The sequence below is a fragment of the Rhinolophus sinicus genome, linkage group LG06 (assembly GCF_036562045.2).
Source record: "Rhinolophus sinicus isolate RSC01 linkage group LG06, ASM3656204v1, whole genome shotgun sequence".
In the NCBI taxonomy this organism is placed as follows: Eukaryota; Metazoa; Chordata; class Mammalia; order Chiroptera; family Rhinolophidae; genus Rhinolophus; species Rhinolophus sinicus.
In genome coordinates this window covers 11,139,174-11,165,378 of record NC_133756.1, presented here as the reverse complement: position 1 = coordinate 11,165,378, position 26,205 = coordinate 11,139,174, and the positions used below count along the sequence as shown (strand labels likewise).

The window sequence follows — 26,205 nt, the reverse complement described above, 5'->3', positions numbered from 1 at the left end:
TCCTGAAGCCAGCCTGGCACAAGTTCCACTGGTGGGGCTTCTTGTCATGCTTTTTATTTCTTTTCAGACTCTGATGCCACTATTGATTGAAGATGATGGGAGCCATTTGGAGAACCCCCTGGAAATCCCTAAAGAGCTCTGGATTATGGTTGATTATCTGTACCGAAATGCTGTCCAACAGGTGGGTGGTGGTAAAGCAGTCAGACGTGATTGAGACCAGGCTGCCTTGAGAAAGAGCATCAGCCTCAGGAACATTTGACGTAAGAGCCTTTTACCCCAGGGCACCTGTGGAACACTGTTCTTCCCCCAGGGAGTCAATGAGGGATAAGTAGGTTCATAAATAGGTCCCTATGGGACCCTGATTTTACATACAGTGCTTGATTACCCCCAAGGGAAGCAGCCTTGCACAGGATGGCCTTCCCAGCACAGTGCGTCCCCTTCCTTGGCCTCCGGGGTTCCTCAGGTAGAAAGCCATCTGGAGACTTCTCAGGATGTCAGCCGGCTATCCTTTTGAGGAACTTTCCTCAGCTTCTGAGAATGGGAGGGGCTAACTTGACAAGCCAGCCAGAGGCAGGGGACCAGATGTAATTCCCGAGCCATGAGTCAGGAGATCTGAGTTCTGTAGTGACTTGGGCAAGCTTCATGAGATCAGATTGGCCAGTTTCACTGACTCATTTATATACGTTCCAGGGAGATGAAGCAACATACATTCTGGTGATATTCTCTTTTCACTTTTTCCCCCTCACATTTATTGAGTGTTAAAATTCACACACCATTCTAAGTGTTTTATAGCATCGCCTCATTTAGTTCTCACAGTAGCTCTCAGATGAGGAAACAGATGCCCAGATAGGTTAAATAACTTGATCAAGATCCCAGAGCTGATTAAGTGGGAAGGATTGAAGTTTGAACTCAGGGGGTCTGACTATAGAAGTCACATTCTTAAGTACTGTGCTCTTCTGCCTTCTCTGTAGAGTTCCTTCTAAGTATAGCTTTTGAGCAATACACATAATACTGTTATTATTAACACAGTTATATGGAATTAAGTCATTTTACTAAATGAATATAAAGTACTCTGGGACTACCGGAAATACCTTTATTGTCATAATCCTGTTTTCACAAAGCACTAAGGTGCCTTTCAGTTTTCTCCGTCTTATAAATGATATAATTTCTTCAGGTTTTCCTTTTTCTGGTTAATCCCTCTATAACACCGCAGGAAACATAGCTGCTTTTGAGTCTTGCCTTATATTGAATCTTATTGTGTGTGGTACTCCCTACCCATAGTTTCATAATAGATGTCTTATCACTCTGAAGACCTGTTGTGGGAGCGTGCCTGGGAAGGCCTGCAGATGAATTATTACTCATTAGCCAAAATCAGATTGTCTAGCAGGGTATGCAGAGGCCTCATTACACTGCTGCTTTTTGTTCTCTGCATTGCTGATTTTCTAAGAATATAATTATTTTATGACTTTTTTCTCTTTTGCAGGAAGATCTGTTTCAGCAGCCAGGCCTAAGGATGGAATTTGAGCATATCAGGGACTGTTTGGATACTGGAATGATCGATACCCTCAGTAATCGCCGTATCCTTCAGATGTGTGTGCGTGTGAGAGAGAGAGAGAGAGAGAGAGAGAGAGAGAGAGAGAGAGAGAGAGAGAGGGAGAGAGTATGAGAGGCGAGAGAAAGGAAAGAATATAGAGGGTTCCAAAACAATGTATACACATTTTAAGAAAGGAAAGAGCTGTATTAAAATTGCAATACTCAATATATACCAATAACAAAAGATGAATACATGTCATGTGTTTACACATTTTTGGAACCGCCGGTATTTTAAGGCTCAAATCAGATACTGTGTCCTCAGCTATCATGTTCTTCTTAAAGTTTACCTAGAGAAGACTTTACAACTTTAAGCAGCCAATATAGCGGGAACTCAGGAGGGCCCAGCTAAGCTGACAAACAGCTTGGCCCCTTCAAGGTGTCAGGCTGGCGTCCTAGCTCTGAGCAGAAAGCCTGACTGGGCGGGCAGCACTTCTGGCATGTGCTCGCTCCTGGGCCTTTTCCTAACCATGGGCAGCAGCATCACCTACCTGTTCCTTAATGATGGGCCAAAAGCCATTAGCAATCATTCCGTAGCCGAAGCCTTGCTGCTTTTCCTGGAAAGCCTGCCAGAGCCCGTCATCTGTTATAGTGCCTACCATAACTGCTTGGAGTGTTCTGGCAACTACACAGCAAGTAAACAGGTGAGGGGAAGCATTGAGCATCAGCGGACACATGTTGCAGCCCCAGGCTTCATGGAGCCTGTGGGGACAGTGATCGCAGCCCCTCAAATGAAGTGTCTTAGAAACGTAGTTCCGTCTCTTCCCAAACCTGTTCTTCTCATGTCCTTTTTTTCTTTTAATGGCGTCACCCTCAATTGCAGTGACTCAACCCAGAAACCTGAGTCATTTCTGACTCCTGCAGTCTTTACCTCCCACATACCCAGTCCCCTTGATCTGTCACCCATCTTTTTTTCTTCATTCTTATTCCACTTACCTTGGTTCAAAACTCTGCATTCGGCCTCTCCCTCTGCTGATTTGTTTTGCATACTGCCATTAGATTGTGTTGTAAAGCTGTCATGGTACTGTTGGTCAAAAACCATAATTGGCTCTCTGTTGCCATTGATTGTCTTAAATATTCAAGACTTTTTATGATCTACTCTAGTTGCTCACATATATAACAGACCTTAGCAGAATAATCTAGAAAGCCTGCTAATAATACAGGTCCTAGAGCCTCAGCCCACATCCACTGAATTGAAATCTCTTTTGGAATATATTTTGTACAAGCTTCCCAACTGATTTTGATATGCAGATAGCTGGAGTACTCATTGAATTCTAGCCTGATGCCTTCCAGGCCTAGTGCCTGTTCAAACAGTTGTGCTTCTGCCAAAAATGACTTCTTAAATGTGTTCTTTCTCCTTACCTCACTGTTTCCTTCACACTTTCTTTTGCCCTAAATGCCTAGTCCTTACCTCTATAAGTCCAATTTTGTCTTATATTCAAGACCCAACTAAAATTCCTCTATTCCCTTAAGTCTTTGGAGAGCACATAGAAGTTTGACATCTAAATTCATGTAGCACTTGATCTGTGCTTCTCTCCTGGCACTTGTGCCAAGTGGTAAATGATCAAGGTCTTCTGTGCATAGTCTTATTGATGTACTTGGATCATGTACTCAGTTGCTGGAATATAGCAAGCACTTGACAAATAAATGAATGAATGAAAAGATAAATCCCAGTTTTCTCTCTTTCAGGTCATTTCTACTCTCCCCACATTCCACAAAAATGTTTTCCACTACTTGATGGCATTTTTGCAAGAACTGCTGAGAAATTCAGCAAAAAATCATTTGGATGAGAATATTCTAGGTAAGCAACCAAATGTCTGTTGCCAAGAGACGCATTATGAGAAAAATATCATTGAGGAAGGTCCCAAGTCCACCGTAGTAAAACTTAAATCTCAAGCCCTCAAATAGTTTTTTTAAAGCAGAAAATTTGCTTCTGGGCCCCTCTCCCACTCCTAACAACACAAGAATAAGTAGTACATTCTTTTGCTGAATTGTTTGTTTTCTGTGTTTTTCATGCAGCTAGCATATTTGGCAGCTTACTGCTTCGAAACCCAGCTGGTCACCAAAAGCTTGAAATGGTAGAGAAGAAGAAGGCTCAAGAATTTATTCACCAGTTCCTCTGCAACTCACCCTGAGCCTGTCTGTCTCTTCTATTTTACCTGAGGCAGTCAATTACCAGTCCCACCTGTTTCAGTTCAAGAGTGACCTTAAGAGGATGTGAGGCCACTTGGGAGCAAGAATGGCAACTGCCTATTTCCCGAGCCCAGGTCGTCCTTCCCCACCATGGCTCACACTCAGTGCTCAGTGCTGTGAGTTGTGAGGACATGGGGTGGGGGCGGGGAGAATCCACCACAATAAAACTGACATTCAGATGTTCAACTTTAGTTATTTAACACAGATAGAGCTCTATTTTTTTTTTAAATTTTAAAAATGTATAAGTAACTGCACTTGTGCTCACTTTGCCTACCTCCAGTGCATAGTCAGTGCCTTCCCTGTAGCCTGGGCAGAGCTCCCCATGATCAGATATTTGAACAAACTGGAGTTTTGAAGGGAGAATGAGTTGGACAGCAAGAACACAAGTGGAAGCTGCTTGGATATACAGGCCACAGCCATCCCAGATGCTTCCAGCACTCCGTCTGAGGATATATGTATATGTATATGGAAGCCTTACCCCCTTGCCTACTCAGATGTGGCTCAAAAACTCTGGGGCTGGTCACTCAGCCTCTGACGGCAATTCAGTGGCTTGAAAATGAAAATACTGAAGAAATTTGGTGTTCTGGTGAAACAAGTGGGATTTTTCTGGGCAAACTGTATATGATGCATCCCCTCTCTTATATGTGTAATATATTTTAATGATAAATGTATTTTTAACAGTGGTTATTTGTATGTTTTTATCTCTTAAGTGATGGCAGCTCTCTGCAGCTGGACCTTTGTGGCTTAAGCATTGGGGCAGCTAGTCAGGGGCCAAAGAAATATTTGCTTGGCTTCTGGTGGGTACAGTCACTATTTCCATTTGTCAAGCAAGAGATGGTACAGGCATGGCCTGAACCCCCTGACCCCCGATCTAATCTCTGGGAGCTGTTGCAGTGAATACTCCAGAGAAGTAGCTTAGGGTAAAAACACGCAGTGGCTACTGGGGAGTTCTAACAGCTAGATCTTCCAAGGATTTAGAAAAGACAGGAGCATAACGAAGACACAAGCAAAATAGCTTCTTGGGCTCTGGAACACCACTACTTGAAAGAAGGTGATTTAGATTACGGGCCAGTAGAAGGTGATTTAGATACGGGCCAGTAGAATAACGAGGTGAACGGTTAAAGGGAATAGCCAGTAGGTGGCGTTGACTACCCCGGCAGATCCCGGTGGGAGCCGCCAATTCTCTGCGGGGGGGCAAAAAGTTGGGACTGACAGCAAGGGTAGTGTGAGGGGCGGGGAGTTGGGAGTCTTACAAGAGCTCATGGGGCGCCGGGGTTGGGTAAGAAGAGACGTCGGTATGCTCTGGCTGGGACAGAAATACTCCCTCGTTCTGCCAGTCGGGTCCAATCTTCCTTTCTTAGACCCTCTTGGCCGTGTTAATTAACTTTGATGGGTGATGAGGGGAAGCTGAGACCACAGAGGGAGAAATGCGGGAACGTCACAACCTTCTAGGCTCCCCATGCGGGTCCCAGCCGAATTCGGATACCTAACTGGGGTCCTTCCCGTTGCCGTTGTGCTTGCCATGGCGAGGACGGCCAGCGCAAGCCGGACTGAGGCTACTGTGGAGTAGCACGGATTTGAGCTCCTTTCCATTCGTACAGTCTTGGGAGTGACACCCCGTATCCCTGAAGGGGAAGAACGCGGCGTGCACTTCCCCGCGCTGGACGGACTCACGGCCGGGTGACGTTCGCGGTGCCCCGCCCCTCCCACTCGCCAATTGGAGGCTCGAGCTCAGCCCCCACACCGCCTTAACCAACCAGAAGCGCCAGGGAGAGGCGGAACCGGTATCTCCTCCTTCCTCCGGAAAGCGGAAGCGGAAGTGACGTTCGTGGAAGGTGGGGGCAATCATGGTGCCGCTGGGGAGGGGAGAAGCTGCCGCTGCCGCCGTTGCCGGGAGCCGCGGAGGTAAAAGGCGAAACTAGACGCGGCCGGGGCCGGGGACTTTCCGGGGAGCGCGGGACTTAGGCTCCCTCCTGAAGCATTTCCCAGTAGAGACCCCAGTCCGGTCACCATAGGGACCCCACCCCTCCTCCGTTTCCATGGGGATGGGTATCTAGCCCCCCTCCCCTGTTTCCATGGAGACCCGGACCCTGCCCCTCTTCGCCTGGCTGGGAGCCCCCAAACCTGTCCGGATTTTTCCTTGTCGCCGGGGCTGGGAGCTATCCCACACAGGTTGCTTTTCCCAGTCTCCTCTCAGGGTGCTCTGTGTGTACTCCTCGTTTGCCATGCTCAAACCTCCTGGTCTTGTTTGTTCCGGACAGTTGGTCTCCGCGTTGCCGCCAGTGGTGCCTGGGCAGCCCAGTGGGGCCAGCGTTGCTCTTCTCTCTCCTCTCAGTTCTCTCTCCTCTCAGATGCAGAGAAATGTGCATCTACCGGGTTGCGTAAGCCAGAGCAAGGGGTCGGGCCGGTTCCTGCCGGATCTGATCCCTTGGCCTGTCTCTGGTAACTATCTTTCTGTCGAGCCGCCCCACTACGTAAAGGTTCACTTTCTAATCCAGAGCAGAAAAGAAAGATAAAGTGCAAAGCCAGACTGAAAACTAAAGGTGATGAGGTGGTTATTTTTAAATTTTGTGTTCTGCCTGCCAAACTCATATTTGTAGAACCTGTGTGTTTGCAGATAAAGGTAGAATCACTATTCCACAGCAGGAAAGCTTCAAATTTGGTATTTTTCCCAAGTAAGCATATCTTCCCAAGAGAGTATATCTTCCCAAGAAAGTGTATCTGCAGGCCTTTCATTAATTTAGCTGACATCTCCTAAACTCCTAGTGTCAGTGTACTGTGCTTGGGGCATTAGAAATAAAATAAGACTCATCATTTCCTCACTGCCCAGAGCACACTATACAAATGTGGCTTCTAGTGGAACGTCTTAGGAGATAAATAGATAACGTGATTTTCATTAGCTATGCCTGATTAGGGATCACACTTTCTACCCAGCGGCTGACACATCTGTTCTTTGAAGGAGGGAATGAAATCACTGTTGTCAGACATTGTGCTTCAGTATACATTATCTCTTACTCCACTTAACAACTTTGAGAGAACAGGAATTACCAGTCCCACCTTACTCATAAGAAAAAGGAGGCACAGAAAAGTTCCCCAAGTAGTAAGTGGCAAAGCTGGAATTTGCAGGTAGGTGATCCTGCCCCCAAAGCTTTGCTCCCCTACATTGCACTGCCTCATGTTCTGATTTGGGGGATATTTGAGTGGGGTATCCTTACTTTTAAGATTTATAGCCACTCAGACTTGAAGCAGTTTGCCCCTTTATCCTCTTGAGGTATTTTGACCAACCTTCAAATTGTTTGGCAGTAAGGCACATTTGGAAGGTCTTGTGAACTGCTACTTATTACTTCAATTTTTTTAAAAAGGCATTGCTTTTTAAATGACTTGATGGTTTCAAAGTAAAACTTTAAAAAAAAGTATTTCCATGGAAGATGATTTTTCAGGTACTTTGACTTAACTCTTGAAATGAGAGGAAAAAAGATCCCTGTGGTAGCTGAGGACAGGTTCCCAGGTCCTGTGGTATGGCTCTAACTCTGGCTTTGTTCTCTTGCAGACAGGTCATCATTACCTTTCCATTTCTCACAATTGAGTTGAGCACAATTGAACCATGGGGGAACACAGTCCAGACAACAACGTCATCTACTTTGAGGCAGAGGAAGATGAGCTGACCCCCGATGACAAGATGCTCAGGTTTGTGGATAAAAACGGACTGGTGCCTTCCTCATCTGGAACTGTTTATGATAGGACAACTGTTCTTATTGAGCAGGACCCTGGCACTTTGGAGGATGAAGATGATGATGGACAGTGCGGAGAACACTTGCCTTTTCTAGTAGGGGGTGAAGAGGGCTTTCATCTAATAGATCATGAAGCAATGTCCCAGGGTTATGTGCAACACATTATTTCACCAGATCAGATTCATTTAACAATAAACCCTGGTTCCACGCCCATGCCAAGAAATATCGAAGGTGCAACCCTCACTCTGCAGTCGGAATGTCCAGAAACAAAACGTAAAGAAGTAAGTAAAGCAGTGGGTGAGGGCTCAGCTTGGCTTTGGGGAAAGTCCTTAAACGAACAACTCTTATTGGCAATTTTATCTGGGGAGTAAAGAAGTTGCTGGAATTAGGAGCTACAGGGGCTTTGCTTGTCAATAATACATTTGCTTCACGTTTTGTTGTGACTGCTTTCTGGAACTTTTGGTTTGTAAGACTACATTGAAATTTGGGACAACTAAATAATAATTATTCACAATTTCCTCCCCAAATCATAAATAAAATATAAATTTTACTGAGGTAAGTCCATATTTCTGATGCTGAAGTAACTAGATTTGGCTTACCTCTAGATTGTGTATAAATGTTTTGGAGATGAGTATTTGTTGGAATATGCTTTATTAATGAATGGTTAATGAATAATAAAGGCTAGCTTTTTTTCATAAAAAATTCGGGCAAGAGATACTAACTGAGCAGGTTATCTAAAATAAGTTTTCATGCTTATATTTAGCTAATGTAAGTAAGGTAATGCATGTCACAGTGCTTTGAAAACTATAAAACTTTGTACAAATTGTACTAGTGGTGATTATTAACAAAACAATAGATGTGATTTAAAGGTAGTGGTATACATTATTCAGGAACTGATTACAAGTCAATTAGGAAAAATAGATCACTGGTAGTTGCAATGTCAAGGACTAGGTAAATATAAGGTGTTAGCAAACAGGGTAAATTGGCAAAATATTTTTCACTTTTGCTATAATTAAGGTCTTGAAACGGGGGCATTTTATTCATGACATATGGCTTTTCCTTTGCTAGCCTCAGGATCTCAGAGCTGGAGGGAACTCTGGGGAGATCGTCTTGTCCTACCTCCCACCCCATGCAGGAATTTTGATGGCATCTCTGACATCAGTCCATCTGGTCTCTGCTTGAACACTTCTAGAATGACGAGAGCACAGTGTTTCATAGCTCAATTTAGTAGATCTGTTGGCCAGCTCTGATTGTTAGAAAGCTTTTAATTGTATAGAACCAAAATCTGCTTTTTTGCAGCTGCTGCCCACTCTTTGTAGTTCTGCCTTTCTGGTGAACAGCAAGGTCAACTTTCCTCTGGCAGGACAACCCATCAGATATTTAGAAGATCATGAGTTTCTCCCCATCTTCACCTGTACAGGCTAAATATCTCCATTAACTTAAACATCCCTCTTATGACATTTTCCCCTAGTTTCTTATCAGCTTGGTCAGCCTTGATTGTATGAATTCCGGTTTTCCAAATTCCTCTTAAAATTTGTAATTGAGCACAATCTCACAAGTGTTAAGTCAACTAGCACTGAATACTATGTGAGTCTTCTCTCTTGGACACTGTGCTACTATTACTACACAGTCTGTTTTATTAGCAGCGACATCATACTGTTAGCTGTTGTACTTAAAAACCTCCAGAATGGTGGTTCTTAACTGCAGCAGTTTTGTCCTCAGGAGACATTTGACAATGTCTGGAGACACTTTTGGTTGTCACACGGGGGAAGCTCTACTGGAATTTAGTAGGCAGAGGCTAAAAATCCTGTTAAACATTCTATAGTGCACAGGACAGCACCCTACAGCAAAAGAATTATGTGGCCCAAAATACCAACTGGCTATGTTCCAATAAAACTTCATTTACAAAACAGGCAGTGGGCTAAATTTGGCCCCCTGGCTGTGGGGTTTTCTACCCCTGGACTAGAACATCGGGAGTAAGCAGAGATCCAGACAGGGAAAGTAGTGATAGGATGCTAAGGGGTTTGGACTGTATTCTGGAAATAGTGGTAAACCACTGAAGGTGCCTGAGCCAGGGAGTTATGTGGTTCGAGTAGCATTTTAGAAAGATTGCTCTGGTAGCAAATGGTAGCTTGATCGCCCAATGTAGGAGATAGTTGGAGTTTTGGCTTGGGGTTCCATTTGAGTCTGATGAAGGATGGTGGCCTCCAGAGCTTATACTCCAGAGCTTCTGCTGAAGTATGAGAGAACTTGGTATGTTATTAGAGTGTGAAGAATGAGCCGTGAGTTGAGTATGATTCAAAGGGTTCATTCATTTTTCCAAGTGTGTTGAGTTGCTTCTGTGTCTCTGTAGGGGCCACACAGACGATTGACGGAGCTTCATGTCTAGGTAGCGAGTTAAGTGGTTAGAGTCAACTGGGATAGGTACTTTAACAGAGGCATATTCATGGTGCTGTGCGCATGCTGAGGAGAAAGCTGCTGATTCTGCTGCCCCCTACACCCTCTGGGAATGGCGATTCCATAAGAGGAATCAAGCAGATAAGACAGAGAGTTTGGTGGGGAAATTGATGAGTTAGGTTGGAATACATTGAATGCATAGTCTTTGAAGAAAAGTAAAGTGAACAAATTGAGAAGCCCATTGGAAATGAGAATCTAAAGTTGAGGAAATGGCTTGGCATTACCGTATTTCCCCGAAAATAAGACCTAGCCGGACCATCAGCTCTAATGCGTCTTTTGGAGCAAAAATTAATGTAAGACCCGGTCTTATTTTACTATAATATAAGATCGGGTCTTATACAATATAATATAATACCGGGTCTTTTATGAATTTTTGCTCCAAAAGACGCATTAGAGCTGATGGTCTGGCTAGGTCTTATTTTCGGGGAAACAGGGTAGAATTGTGGATCCACGAAGGGGCAGTAGTTCAAACTGTGGGCAATTTACTCAAAGGAGAAGTAAGGGTTGCTCTGAGAACTAAAGGGTTCGAAAGGGAAAGAGGAAGCGAAGAAGATCGCATAGTTAAGGAAATGTGTGGAAGGCAGTGTTGTGGAAGCTGAGGGAAGAGTGTTTCAAGAGGTGTGAACTTTCCTTTGTGACCCTGTGGAGGGATTGAGGGCTCAAGAGAAGCCATTAGTTCTGCTGTCTGTGCAGTTGATCACCTCAGGAGAAGACTTTCCGTAGAGCACTGCGGGCTGAAGCCAGATTTCAAGTGATGAAGTGAGTGGGTGGTGAGGAAGCAGGAGGCAGGAAATGTCAAGTTGGTTTTTTTTTGTGTTTTTTTTTTAATATGGTAGAGGAAGAAGAGTGATCAGACAGTAGTAACTCAAGGGGATTGAATCACTTTTTAGCATAGAAAATTTGAATATAGTTTAGGGCCTAAACTTTAGGCCATCTTCAGTTAATGATTACTATTGAAAGTGTTTCAAGAGCAAATGTTTGGGAAATACCAAGTCAAGACAGAGGTTGGTTTATTGCAGGATTTATTAGAGCTCTTGCTGTGCTAATAACTGAGCAGGAAGGAAATGCAGAATCTTCTAAATGTTTTGAATTTGGGAAACCAATTTTCAGTTTCATTTCCAGGGTCAGTGTTTTGTGGAACTCATTTTGGGGAATGCTGATCTAGGCAGAAGAGATAGTAGGGAGGGAATGATTATGCAATCAGTGATATTAGCTGTCACTTTCCCACTTCATACTACTTGCAAACCTGGTTTGCCATTCACATACGTCTGCACATCACTGGTAATCGTGTTGAGTAGGACAAGGTCAAGGGTGCTGTGAGCACTTTGTTTAGTCTACTGTGGATTTAGCTCACTGTGCTTTTCCTCCCGCCACATTTTTCCATTCTATCCATGAGACTGACATGGAAGATGCTAGTAACTATTTTTGAAATCAATAGGTGTGGGGTTGGTTGGGGATTGGGAGAGAAGCAGCAGTGGCTTTTAGTCTTTGAAAATCTTGCCAGATGACTAGGCATTCAGGAGACTTGCCTTCCTACAGCACCATTTTACTTAGCTTTTGCTTTTATTTTTTTGGCATTTAAATCCATTTAATTGGCCTGAAGAGTCCAGTGTTTATGAATGGTAACACTTTATGATTTCTTTGTCCCCCCGCCCCTCAAATTTTTTAAAACTTGGTCTTTTTCTCCATCTCCATGCCCAGGTCTTACTCTTAAGAAATCAAATCATTTGAAAACTAGTTAGTCTTCTTGGCTTCCTAAGCAGCTTATTTTCTGAGTCATGTTTTAGCCTGATTTTCCTGTTTACCCTGATTGTTCCATTGTTTTCTGTAGTGTGTAGTTGGCTTACCTATTACAGTCATGCACCGCATAACGACGTTTCCCTCAGGACGGACCTATCACTGACAGTGGTTCCATAAGATGATAATGGAGCTGAAAAACGATTGCCTAGTGATGTCGTAGCCATGGTAATGTCCTAGTGCCAGGCATCACTCACGTGTGTGTGGTGCTGCTGGTGTAAACACACCTGCGCTGCCAGTCGTAGAGAAGTACAGCACATGTCATTATGTACAGTACATACTTGTTCATGATAATAAATGACCACGTTACTGGTTTAAGTATTTACTATAGTATACTTTTTAGAGAGTACTATTTCTACTAAGAGAAAATGTTTGCTGTAAAACACAATGCCACTGCGTTCCAGGGCAGCCTCATCTCATGTTTACCACGCCTCTTGATTGCATCATTTTCTCTTGTGCTGGTGTAATCTTGTGTCCGGCTTGTAGCCTAGGACAGTAGTTCAGACCATCTCCCTAGGTGTGTAGTGGGCTGTACCATCTAGGTCTGTGTAAGTGCACTCTATGATGTTCGCCAGTGAAGAAATCGCCTAATGATGCATTTCTCAGAATGGATCCCATGGTTAAGTGGGGCATGACAGTACTTCAGGTTTTTCCTTTATGCTTGCCTTGTGCAAAAATAAACCAACCAGAACCTTGCTACAGATATTAGCTTTTCCTTCCACGGGGCCACTGGTCATTCTGACTCTGATTTCACGCATCTTATTCTCAGACTTGCTGTTTTACTACTGCCTACCTGTTGATTTGGTAGCTTTGAAACATTTCCAATCAAATATACTGTCGTTCTGCTCAAGATCAGCATTCGTAAGAGTTGCTCCTTTAATGTCTTTCTACTCCAGGTTTCTAAGAAGCTGTGTTTCCTGTTGTTGGTTCATGCCTTCCGTGGTTTCCCAAACTTTGTTGCATCGGTGCCATTTCTTTACTGGTTCCCTTCTGAACGCCCACAGAATTGCTTTTCAGAACTAGGACTGAGATTGTTTTTGCTGGAAATTCTAGTGTTATGGATCCATTCATTCTTTCCACAAGCTCTTACTGAATATCTACTTTTGTCAAATATCAGGAAAGGAAAGAAATTCTGCCCTCAGCACTTGGAATCCAGTAGGGAGACTGCTAGAGGCTGTATGTGCGAAGTTCTGTAGGAATCCGGGGCAGGAGGCGTTTTCCGCTTCCCCGTAGAGGAAGCTCTTCTAGCACTATCCCTGCATGCGTGCTGCCAACCTGTCCACAGTCATCAGCATTTCCATCACCGAGGCTGCTGGCCTGAAAGAGGGACACGGGTGCTGGTGTGTATACGTTGGTTTTCCAGCGTGGTGCTCCAGGGATAGCAGGTCTCAGCTTTACATTTCGTCTCAGCTGTACGTATTGGGTAGGGCTAAAATTTTGCTGTTGAAAAGCATTGGAGTTAGAACCTGTATTTTTACATCTTTCTCTTATTTAAACCAAACTTGTTCTAAAACTTGTTTCTCCTGTGATTTGCAAAGGGGTAATTTAGACCTAGCTTCCATCTTTGTTTTGGTATATGCTGTGTGCTTTGGGGCAAGCTGCTCTGTTTCCACTTTTGTTGAAGTAAAAATATCCCATTGCATTTTGTGAAGATTAGATGAGATTTATTCATATATAAATATACAATGGTATATGCCTGAAGCATTTAGCATAGTGTCTGATGCATCGTGGTGGTTCAGTGAATGCTCATGTACTTTCTCGTAGGCCCACACGGTTCTCAAAGGAGGTATGGAGAGAATCTCTAGTTTAAGAAGAGTTTACAATGGTCTTTGTTAGCAACTCTTAGGAAAACATTTTCTCCGTAAAACAAGGTTATAAATTGGTGTGTTCTAGGACAGCCTGCAGCAGTCCCGATATTTTTAACTAGCTGAACTGTCATGTTAATACCACTATGGAATGGGAACCACCATTTATAACCATGTTTTAAAATAAGAACAGGTTTGTAGTCCTACTGCAGGGGTTCTGCGAACACCAGCCCTTGCCACAGGTCATCTTCTGCTCTCATACTTGGCTCATTTTGACTTCCTTAGCACCAAGCCACTGAAAGTTACTTCCATTGTGGGCATTTGGGGCACCAGGTAAAGCTGAGGCTCTTACAGCTAAAGAATGAGGACTTCTTTTATGCAGGCAGTGGCAGTGATGAAAGGGGGAGGTAGTTAGCTTCTGTTGAGTGTCTGCTACGTACTAGTCATGGTGTCAGGGGCTTTAATATCGTTTTGTATTGAATTTTCATAGCAATCTTATAATGTAGGTACTGTTAACCCTCATTTTACCGATGAAAACACCGAGGCTGTAGAAACATGCAGTTAAAAGTAATAGACCTCAGAGTTGAACTGAGGACTTTCTGAATGCCAAAGCCTATGCTTTCCTATCATAAGGCAAAGGCAGGGGAGAATCAGACCCTGAGACCTGTTAGCTGTGGAAAAGGCTAAGAAAGGAGGAGCAGCAGTGGCTGTAGTTCTGTAAGGGTCGGGGGTGAGGGGTGGGAACAGCTGTATGAATTCAGCTCTAGTGGTGAGCAGGGGCAGGCCTGGTGCAGAGAGGAAGGCAGTTCAGAGCTCTTCTACTTCAAGCTCTGTGGTTGCACTTTATGGAGTAGAAGAAATAAGATCAGTGTCTGCAGAGGAACAGAGTCAGTACTGGGGAGAGGGAAGGGAAGTCTCCAGTAATGGGGGGGAAGGGCAGCCCCTACAGCCTCGTTGTCCAAGCCTGTCATTTATTTGTAAGAATGTTCATACGCTAGGTGCTCAGAATCAGAGACTCCCGTTCCTCAGTGTGGGGCTGTTGACGTGTGTAGGGTCCAGTTCTCTCAGACACATTTCTTTTTTCTCCATCAGAAACCCAGCCTTTTTTTCTTTTCTGAATTTTTTTAAGCTTGTATCTCCTGGAGTTCCAGGGTTTCATTTTCTCATTTTTGCTTATCTCGTTCACCTTTCCTTTTCGGATTCTGTTGACTTAACAGGGCAATCATCTTTGTTAAATATTTCTCTATTCTCAGAACACTTTGCAGATCGACATCAGTTCTCTGAAAGCTCATGCTTCCTGCCGGTTACTCCCATCCTTGTCCCCGTCCTCAGCGAGCCTCACCTGTGCTCTCTCAGGTCCTGAGCTTCGTGACTGACAGCTGTTTTGAGACCATGTAGGAAAATTAAAATGATGCAGTTCTTACACTCTTTTGGAGAAACATGTTTTATTATCCAATGGAATCTTCAGTGACATTCTGGTCATGTTGTAGGTCCTCTAATAGGCAAATTAATCATGTGTCACCCCCCCTTAAGTTGTTTAAATTCAGCTTGGATATCACCTCCTTCGAGAAGCTTTCCTTAGTCATCCCCAAGGGTAAGTCAGATGCTTGTTCGCTATATTTCTCTATGTTCTGACATCCATATTCTCATACCATATTGTTTTTGTCAGTTTGTTCGTTTGATTCTGCTCTTGACTTTGAGTTCCTTGAGCACCGGGGCTATTTTCTCTGTATTCCTAGCACTTGGGACAGTATAATCCCTGAAACATATTTTTTTGAATGCATGCATGCATGAAAAACCTTAATTGTATTTAAATGTACCGCATGTGGCAATACCTCTTCTATGTAACCATGAAAACGTACACGTTTTTTGCAACTTCCTGTTCTAATCCAGTTTGAGGAGGCTTAGTTTTCCCTTTTTGTGAAATTTGGTGCTGTTTAAAAATGATTCTGAAAGAATAGCGACTTGCATTTACTGCTCCCTCCAGGTACGGTGAGAGATTATTCGTTTTTTTCAGCATATATGGGGAGCAGGCATTTGCTTTGACAGTCAGCGGTCTCTGCCATATTTAAATACAAATACCGTCCTAGTCTGTGTCCCCGCCCAACTTGCTCTCTTGTGTATCTTTCTTCTCAGCCAAGTTTCTTGAAAGAGTAGTTATATTCATTGTCTCCATCTCCTTGCTTTTCCCTGACTTCTCAGCCCATTCCATTCTGGCTTCTGATCCTACTCCTCAATGAGGCTCGTCTTGCTGGGGCAGTTATGACCTTGTGAGTCGGCTGAATCTGAGCAATGCTTTATCTGTCATCTCTGCTGCATTTGACCTAGTTCATCCTCGTCCTTGAAACTCTGTTCCTGTAGGCTTTGTGTACTTTCCTCAGCATTAAGTCCTGCTGCTTTTATGGTGTTCATTTGTTTAGTCATTCAACAAATATGAATCGAGTGCCACTTCTCCACAAGGCTGGTCCCTGAGGCGGTGGCAGTGGACAGACAGATGTGGTCTCTGATCTCATGGAACCTGTAGTCCAAATGGAGAGCACTCATTCATTTATCTAACTCAACACACCTTTACTTAGTGCCTCCTGCATTTCAGCCACTGCTGTGCCTAGCGACTAAATAGATAATGATGTAAATTGTTTAATTGTGTAGCTTTTTAATATTAATGGTATTATGTGCTTGAAAGAAATAGAGGAAGCTATGATAACCTGTAATAAGAATACCTATTCTAGTTTGGGGTGAGGGTAGGAGTCAGTCAGGAAAGAGTTTCTGAGAACATTTGTTGGGAGCTTGAATTGGCCAAGTAAAAACCCTGGATGGGAGTAGGGATTGGCAGGGCAGGGAGATGGGGGGGGGTAGTTAATTATTGATTGCACTCTTACCTATAAAGTTATCAACTGCTCTAGCATCTTAAGAATGAAATTCTGCTCTTACCATTTGCTGTAGTCGTAAGCTCTGTGGTTGAGACAGGCGGATTTCTGTATTGCAGCATTCACAGTCCTGGTTCTCCTTCCTGGTCAGTGATTATTTTGAAATCTCCATCTGGCAGAAATCCAGATGTATCGTGAAAGGCTGATTATCAATGTAAGCTAGGTGTCCAGTGAGTGGTATAGGTAAGTCTTACTGGAATTCCGAGAAGGACACTGTCCCTTAGACACCGAGTGATTGTGGAGGGCCTTAGAGGTAGCGTAGCTTGAACTGAAGACACAGAGGCTCGGAGGAGCAGAGAAGAAAGGAACCAGGTATTCCCAGTAGAGAGAACGAAGAGAGCAGAGACACAAAGTAGAAATTCAGTGTTGCAGTTAGGGAAGGGGGTGGGTGTGCTGTTGCCCGTAGGCCTAGACAGAGCCTGCTGTTGTACTCGAGTCACGTGATAGACGACGGAAGAGGACCTGGAATATCAGGCGAAGGAATTGGGACTTTCTCATTCAAGCAGAGTGAAGGCATGTGTAGAACACTGTTTTAGAATAAATCTGGCAATGAATGGCTTCAAAACTACGCACTGAAACATGAGGATGCCTGGCCTAGTGGGTCAGTGATTCAATTCAACAGATGTTTCTGCAGCACGTCCTGTGTGGCAGAGGGAAGGGTCAGGAATGTGTAGGTGAGAGAGCACTTGCCTGAGGAGCCTAAAGACTTGTGCAAAATCATACTGAGGGTTGCGTAGATGAGAGGAGTGGGAGGGGAGAGGGAAGAGTCAGGGCCCCTCCCTTCCCCAGCCCCACGGGCCAGACCCATCCAGATGCCTGTTCTTGTAGAATGGGTTTTACATTTTTTAATGATTTTTTTTAATATCAAAAGAAGAACACTATTTCATGATATATGAAAATGATAGGAAATTCAAATTTCATTGTCCATAAATAGTTTTTTGGAGCACAGCCTTGCTTGTCCTTTTGTATATTGTCTATGGCTACTTTCACATACAGCAGCAGAGTTGAATAGTTGTAACAGAGACTGCATGGCCCACAAAGCCTAAAATACGTACTGTTTGGCTCATTACAGAAACATCCTCCACTCCCATACTTATCTCATAACTGTTCTCTGAAATGCAGTGTCTCTCTTCCTACCTGAAGCTTTTCCCTCTACCTAGGCTATTAAATATCCCTCTCTTCTTTATGTTCCTCCCTTGATCCTCAGCTTCTCTTTCTTCCAGGACCTGTCTCCTCCCAAATAGGTTCAAGACCTATCCTACTTAAAAAACAAAAACCGAGTCAACACACTTCCTCAACTCAAAAGTCCACTTTTGCTGCTGCTCCCGACCTCTAGTCTCTCCCTCCACTTCACCTTTCATTGAGTCATCTTCACTCAGACTTCTGACCCCAGCAGGCCATTAAAACTAGCCTTGCTAAGTCTTCTGTGAATTCCAGCTGCTGGATCCAGTAGTTTCCCCAGCTCTTATCTTCCTTGTTTTCTCTGACATTTAACATTTTGATTGTTCTCTGTTTCCTAGAGACCCTTTTTCTCTTGGCTTTTGTGACATTATTCTCCTTTGCTTCTCTATTTCCCCAACCCTTTCTCCCACTCACCTATCAGTGGCTTCTCTTCCTTTATCAGTGCCTTAAACATTGGTGATTTTCAGGGCTCTGTCTTTGTGCTGTTATAAGAGCTATTTATTCAGTACCTGCTCTATGCCAATCACTGTATTTAAATGCTTTACACAAATTATTCCTAATTCTTACAACAACTCTAAAAAGATAGATTTTTATTTCCTCCATGTTATAAATAAGGAAAGTGAGGCTTGGTGAACTTCTGTGATTTTCCCAAGGTTACCCAGTAAGTGGCAGCTGGGGCTGGAACCTATGCCTGCTCTAATACACAGGGAAAGCCAGCTGTAGACTTTCTTTTTAGCTTCCAGCCTATATGTCTGACTGGCTACTAGACATTGCCAGGCAGCACCTCAAACCCAACTCATCATCTCTCCCCCACCTCCGTCCAGCCCCTGATTGGTGGTGTGACCATCTGTTTAGTCATCCAGGCCATAATCTTGGGGGTTGCTCTTGACTTGGCCTCTCCCTGACCTCTCCTACTCTGAGCTCAGCATCCAGTTGTCAGTATAGCCAGTCATTTCTCCCCCTTGCATTTCTCTGGAATTCATCTCTCATGTTGTCCACTATCGCTTCCCCTAGTTCACATTCTTTTCATCTCTCTCTGGATTGTTGTCCCACTTCTCTTAATCCTATCCCTTCTTCTACTCTCTTATCTTTCCAGTACATCGTCCTCAAGGCTACCAGAAAGATCACCCCTACAGGTCTGATTGCGTTCTGTCTCGTTAAAACCTGTTGATGGCTCTCCATTGTCCTATTTCTCTACTCCGCAGCTTAACTAAGGAAGGGGTTATTTTTCCAGATTGCTCTCCTTCCAGTCTTTTACATACTGTAAATGTGTGTGTGGTTCACTGGGCCAGCACACTTATTCATCTCTCCATGCAGTTTGTCAGTGAAAGGAAACCAAGAGGCTGGCAGTTTCAGAAATGTCATTTTGCCAGATACTCCAAGAAATTCATGATACATTATTTTCATTTTGTAGACCTGAAAATATTCAGTGGAAACTATGCTAGTGTATAATGTCCTTCTTCCTACTTTGTCTGCAGAACACCTTTTAAGTTTATCCTTAAAAAATAGACAAATAGGCAAGCAAAAAAACACCCTCAGTTCAGAGAGCACCCCAGCCACTGAGCCTTCACTGATTTTCAGTCTTTCTGAGAGGGATGACGTTTCCCCTTTTTCATGCTCCCCAAGTACCTTGGTCATGTATCTGTTGTCAGGCCCAGCACAATAGGTAATCATTTGTGCATGTCTGCCTCCTTCAAATTGGCACTTCTCAGAAGCAGAGGTTTTAGTCTTGTTTAATTACTTTTTTTATCTGTGGAATCGAGCGTGTTGCCTGGGACACAGAAGTTCAGTAACTATTGAATGAGTAACACTAGTGTATTTGGGTATAGGGACTGCGGCTTTGGAGAAAGGTTAGGTTCAAAGGGTAAAGATGTTTGCTAAAGCCGAAGAGTAGACAATACTAGCACCCTGCTACATAGAGCATCAGAGAATTTGCAAAGTATCTTCACAAATGTCTTACCTTATTCTACTCAGAAGCTCTGGGAGACAGTCAGGGCAGGTATTAATATCCACATTTTAGAAATAAAAAACCTGAAACTCAGAGAAGCCGAGTGACTTGCTCCAAGTCTTGAGCGTAAGTGCCAGAATTCAGTCTTCTCCAGCCAAGTCTAATGCTGCTTCCCCTGTGCCAGTGTAGAGATGGGGAAGGTTTGGGAGGTGAGAGTTAAGTTTTGGAACAAACCCCCATTTAGAGGTTAAAGGAAGATAAAGAGAGCCCCAAGGAATTACTATGTGGTGAAGGACAAGGCATCCTCCCTGAGATATTTTTGCAAATAGTGAAAGAAAGTAGGGAAGGAGGGCAGCCGGGTGGCTCAGTTGGTTAGAGCGTGGGCTCTGAACAACAGGGCTGCTGGTTTAATTCCCACATGGGATGGTGGGCTGTGCCCCCTGCAACTAAAGATTGAAAACGGCGACTGGACTTGGAGCTGAGCTGTGCCCTCCACAACTAGATTGAAGGACAACGACTTGGAGCTGATGGGCCCTGGAAAAAAACACTATATTCCCCAATATTGCCCAATAAAAATTTTAAAAAAAGAAAGAAAGTGGGGAAGGATGAAACAGTGTGACCACCAGGAAGTTCAAGAGAATAATTTCATACAGGGAAGCAGCTTGCCAAGTGGTAAGGAATGCCTGGCGTTGAGAGAAATGGAGGCACAGGTGAAAACTACCCCTTCAGGAAGTTTGGCAGTGAAAGGAAACCAGGAGGCGGGCAGTTTCAGAAATGTCATTTTGCCAGATATTCCAAGAAATTCATGATAACATTATTTTCATTGTGTAGACTTGGAAATATTCAGTGCAAACTATGTAGTGTATAACTGAGCTATATGTATATACCTATGACTGAGTATATAAATTTCAGTATGTTTTAGACACGATTTAACATTGGTCCATTTTAGTCAAGATATAGTGCCATAGGCAGGATGTTTAATCAAGCCTTAAAACAAAGTCAAAATTTTATTTCAATATAGGTAACTGTAACAGTATATGCCCACCTTTAGAGGACACATGTATACTAGAGTCTAAAAACACCCTTCTTATGTTCACTTAGAATATTCATCTCCCGAGCAATCGGAGTGCGAGAGCGTGATCTGAAGGTGCCGCTCGGAAGTGTGGAGCGAGTCGGGGTACCCGGGGGCACGAGCTGGTCCCCTCGTGGCCTACAACAGCAGGGCTTACTTACTATGGCCAAAGTTTGCTTTTCCCAGCACTTGTTCAAATGCGGATTAAAACTTTGAACTTAAAAAAAAAAAAAAAAAGAATATTGACCTTTACGCTTATCTGTTCCGTTACTCATTTGTTGTCCAGGTGTGATTTGATCAATGGGAAGATATCCCCACTTGTTGGTAGAGGTAGTTTTCTGTGTTTATGTTCCATTCACATCTCCTGGGAGCCGGCTCTGGGGGGAGTTAGGCCCTGGGCGGCTCTTCTGTCCTGTTGATGAGGTGTCGTCTGTCTGCCAGGTCAAGCGGTACCAGTGCACCTTTGAGGGCTGTCCCCGCACCTACAGCACAGCAGGCAACCTGCGCACGCACCAGAAGACCCACCGAGGAGAGTACACGTTTGTGTGTAACCAGGAGGGCTGCGGCAAGGCCTTCCTCACCTCCTACAGCCTCAGGATCCACGTGCGAGTGCACACCAAGGAGAAGCCATTCGAGTGCGACGTGCAGGGCTGTGAGAAGGCGTTCAACACGCTGTACAGGTCAGCCTCTCCTCCCGCTGTGCTGCTGCCTCTGACCCTGACTGTCATGACGGCAGAGTGCGCACTCCTCGCACAATGCACATGTCCCCTTTCAGGGCTTCCAAGAGCACAACTAGGCTCAACTGTTTAAAATTCATTAGAGGAACTTGTTACTTAAAGATTGACATATGGGACTGGCCAGTTAGCTCGGTTGGTTAGAGCGTGGTGCTAATAACACCAAGGTTGCTGGTTCGATCCCCGCATGGGCCACTGTGAGCTGTGCCCTCGTTAAAAAAAAAGAAAAAAGGGTAATGATCTGATTAAATACAACTATAAAAAACATTTTGACCTATATTGGGTGGGTTGAAAAGTGATAGTAATTTGTGTTTGGATTTGTATTTCTATGCTGGCTTGGGGATTTTAGTATTTGGCATAGAGAGAGTACTGTCTCCTCTTGGCTCAGAATCTTGGTACTAAGGCTTCTGTCATTTTCTTCCCTATCTCACTTTGAACTTCTTTTCACCCTGAGAAATGGGGAGTGGTCCGCTCAGTAGCTATTTTTCCACCATTTGTATGAGACATATTTGTCTTCAACATTGGGTATAAAATAACAAACGTAACAATAGCTAGCCCTTAAAAGGCACTCACTGCCTCCGGGGCACTGTTCTGCGTGCTCGTCCTCCCAGCAGCTGACAAGTAAGTGCAAGCACAAAGAGGTTTTGTAACTGGCTCAAGGCCCCCCGTCTAGTAAAAGGGGGACCAGGGTTTGAGTCCCTGGCGGACTGGCTCGAGCCGCGCTCATACTACCACTATGCTATGTACTTCTCTTGGAGTAAGAAATTTTGGATACTAATATATTATGGATATAGAATTTTTATGCACTTGATCTTTGTTCATCTTTTAAAATCATTTTTAACAAAGTTATAAATGCTCAATGTTACAGAGTAGTTTTACAAGGTTTGTTGTACCTCTTTTCTCCCCCTTCACTTGCAACTGATTTCTACTTTTTTAGCTTAATATTAATATTGTTGTATTTACTTCCATGCTTTTAAGTATTAGGCTTATTTTGCTCCTTCTTGATTTTTCCATTTTAGGATATTGACTTCCCACTATGTAAGTTAGGGATTTAGCTCTATTTCCTCTTCCCCCATCTCCATCATACATGGCACCCTTCCCCAAAGCCCATTCTTCCAATGGAATTAATTTATTTCCAATATATATTATTTTTTGTTAGATCTGTTTTCAGTATTTATTTAGCCATAAATAAAATCACTTTCTTCTCTCATAAAAGATTTTATTTGCCCTACGCTTACTTGATCCTGAAACCTATTTAAGCTGACACAGGGAGGCTCTGTAGTACGTTATAACAAAGGGAATTTCTCTGGGATGTCTTACAGGCTGAAAGCACATCAGAGGCTTCACACAGGGAAAACGTTTAACTGTGAATCTGAAGGCTGCAGCAAGTACTTCACCACACTCAGTGATCTGAGGAAGCACATTCGAACCCATACAGGAGAAAAGCCATTTCGGTAGGTCTTACTTACTGTTTTCTATTTGTCACTGACCAGCTTTCAGCTGGCTATCTTGATGTACTCTAAAACTTTTCAAAATGGAAAGAAAATTCCCTTCCCCAGTTCTTTGGCAGTGTTAGCTCTCGCTAGGACAGCTTTCACCAACTACTGCAGATTGGAGGGAAGGTATGGATTCCGAGAGCGTCCTCACTCTGTGGACGATGGCTTTTTGACTCGTTTTCCGCTTTATTTTGAAGAATCATTTATTGAAACTCACTTATGTGGTAGATATTTTTATCTGTGCTAGAGGAATGCTAAGACACAGGCTCTCCTCTTGAGCAACTTAGTCTGGTGGGAAAAAAACCCACAAGTAAACAGACAGTATCTGCGACTGAGATGCCCAGAGTGCTTTGAGCACAGGGGAAATGCTTTGAGCACAGGGGAAAGGATACCTACCTAAGAGTCAAGGTGAGAAGAATAGGAGACAAAGGGGGAAATGAAGGGTAAGAAATTTAGTCTAGTGGTACAGGTATTTCATTTTGTTACTGTTTAGTTGTTCCTTTGTAATATGTCTTGTGTAAACACAAACATATAGGAGCATCCGTTTTTATCTGTGTGTTTTGATTTATGCATATGTATATACATCTATACATTTTTTTTTAATAACGAACCCCTAAAAATCAGAATTAGAGTCTTTCTGATTTTTTTTTTTTAAAGATTTATTGGGGAATACTGGGGAACAGTGTGTCTCTCCAGGGCCCATCAGCTCCAAGTCGTTGTCCTTCAATCTAGTTGTGGAGGGCTCAGCTCCAAGTCCAGTTGCCATTTTCAGTCTTTAGTTGCAGGGGGCACAGCCCACCATCCCATGCAGTCTAACCAACTGAGCCATCTGTCCGCCCCTATGCATCTATACTAAATGTTTAAGCTTAAATCGTATACTTTCTTCTGTGTTCATAGCATGTAACATAATTCTAGGTATTCAGTAGGGATTGAAAAACAACTTAGGGATGATTATGTGATGTTTTTAATGAGATCATCAGTTTGTAAAGACTCCCCCTAAATATAATAAAGATGTATTACTGAAAATTGTTCCTAAACGATGTCTTTGAATTCTGACAAGAAAAATTGCTATTATATACGTGGCATTAAATATGCTACCTTCTTAAATCACTCCTCTCCTCATTAGGACACCAAGAAATTGAAAAGTCTTCAGGGATAGTCAACTTTTAAACACCAATTAAATGTAATTGTGTTTTAAAATTACAGATGTATTTCTGAGTCATGGCCCCTCTAAAAGCAAAAGTATTTAGATTATAGTTGGTTAGTCTCCAGATGCTATCACGCTTATGTCCCTTTAGGGCTGTTGAGGGGACTCTAATTTCTATTCAATTGTGTGTATTTTTTGTGATAATTAATACTACTAATTTTTCTTGGCTATTAGATGGGGCCTCAGACATGATTACTACATATAATTAAAAAGTGAAATGCTTTAAAGAAGCTTTCTATTTGAAGAAATAAAATATTTTGACTTAAAAGAAAATGCATTCGTTCATATAAATAGTAACTGAATGTCTGCTATGTGCAAGAACTACAGCAAACATAAAGAACTATATGGATCCCGCTGTCAAAGAGTTTACAATCTAGGAGAACGGATAGCAAATGTATACAATGGAGATAAAACAAGATTGGAAATAACAGGTGCCATAAAAGAAGTGTGTAGATAAATGCCTTAGGTGTTCTGGGGAGAGAAAAATTACTTCTGGCTCTGGTTATCAAGAAAATAAAAGAGGAAGAAGTAGATTTGAAGTAGACACTGAAGATTACAGATAAGTTATTATAGCCAATATGTCCTGATTTTGTTCTAGTGTTACTATTTCAGGCTCCATGCCTATACGAGAGCCTCTGTACCCACTGTTGATATTTCTAATACTGCACTGGCCCTAGGTTTTCCAATGTGATCTTATTGTCAATAGAATTCTGTTAAGTAATTCATCAAAAGGTTTTTATTGTCAGGTCTCTCAACATGTGCCTTACCTATAGGACAAGAAATACTTATCCTGGGCCATCAGCTTCCTCTGATCTCACATTTGTCGCCTAACTTTTCCAGGGACTGGACCTGTCATCATTCCCATCTCTAAAACCAATTTCATTGATACGATCTTGTTTTGGTTTGAGTTTATATTTATAAGAGATGATGAAGATGAAAGTCTGTTAACTAATGACTGCTGTTTCCTTTTGCTTAAACCACTTGTTTAGGTGTGATCATGATGGCTGTGGAAAAGCATTTGCAGCAAGCCACCACCTTAAAACTCACGTCCGTACACATACTGGTGAGTTTAGGTTAATATTTATTTTTTGTTTTAACCTTCATCGAGCCAATAAATAATCTGTTTCCGTTGAGACCTATAGAGAGCTTTGTAGAGGGAGTGAGCCTTAGCCTTCACCTATAATGTTTGACTTTCAGAGGTAGAAGGATCTAAACGTTGGACTCAGGAATCCAACCTTAAGAAATGAAACCAATACAAAGACACTCAAAAAAAAAACACACCTGGGGAAAAAACCAGTTTCTTTAAACTTCCCAGGAGCAGGCAATTCTCAGTGCTTTCCTCTACGTTAAGTTTTAGGACTGAGATAATTAACATGTAATTAACTTATAACAATTGTTACCTGAACTCTCATAAGAATATTTATTATACTGTCCTCTTTTAGGAAATAGTAGATGTCTTAATCCAGTGAAATGACTTTATGGTAAACTTAACACTGCTTGTCATTCTCGCAGGTGAACGACCCTTTTTCTGCCCCAGTAACGGCTGTGAGAAAACATTCAGCACTCAATACAGTCTCAAAAGTCACATGAAAGGTCATGATAACAAAGGACACTTATACAATGCACTTCCAAATCACAATGGATCAGAGGTGTGTGCAGTGTTTTGTCTCTGGTTTTGATCTGGGTGCTACAGAACAGCAGCAGTTGTTTCTATATCAAAGTGAAAGGTCAGCGCATCTTCGCTATGTACCTGTTAGTGAGAGGGAAGAAATCAGGGCCAAGATCTGTGTCTTTGTGAAGGGGTGGTAGAAGCTGGAGACCTCACTAGGCTCCCTGTGCTTCAGCCTCTGATTCAGCTCCACTTCCTCTGTCAGGCCTGGTGGAAGAGTCTCTTGAAACCAGAGGTCTTGGAATGGTTTCCAAAGGGCCAGCCGGATGCTTTAGATGGGTATTATTTTCCCATTCATGCCTATAAAATGACATATCTGTACTTGAGTTTGCAACACGAATTAGTGCTTTGTTTCACACATCTGTTAATCTCTCATTGGAGAACCAAGCAGAGTCGG

General features: G+C 43.1%; 2 protein-coding genes across 3 annotated transcripts in view; both read left to right on the top strand.

Moving 5' to 3' along the window:
• Positions 1–4,466, top strand: part of INPP5B (inositol polyphosphate-5-phosphatase B) — a 44,953-nt gene extending 40,487 nt beyond the window's left edge. Inside the window, 5 exon segments of the mRNA XM_074334420.1 lie at positions 68–181; positions 1,484–1,577; positions 2,107–2,234; positions 3,280–3,391; positions 3,610–4,466. Of these exon segments, the coding sequence (XP_074190521.1) occupies positions 68–181; positions 1,484–1,577; positions 2,107–2,234; positions 3,280–3,391; positions 3,610–3,725 (564 nt within the window). The 3' untranslated portion in view covers positions 3,726–4,466.
• Positions 4,467–5,571: 1,105 nt separating this feature from the next.
• The window catches only part of MTF1 (metal regulatory transcription factor 1), a 39,643-nt gene continuing 19,009 nt past the window's right edge, over positions 5,572–26,205 (top strand). For both annotated transcript variants that reach the window (XM_019726561.2, XM_019726560.2), the window contains exons 1-6: positions 5,572–5,688; positions 7,334–7,795; positions 21,144–21,382; positions 22,759–22,890; positions 25,129–25,202; positions 25,652–25,788. In XM_019726561.2, the coding sequence (XP_019582120.1) occupies positions 7,388–7,795; positions 21,144–21,382; positions 22,759–22,890; positions 25,129–25,202; positions 25,652–25,788 (990 nt within the window). In that variant the 5' untranslated portion in view covers positions 5,572–5,688; positions 7,334–7,387. The remainder of the gene's footprint in view (positions 5,689–7,333; positions 7,796–21,143; positions 21,383–22,758; positions 22,891–25,128; positions 25,203–25,651; positions 25,789–26,205) is intronic.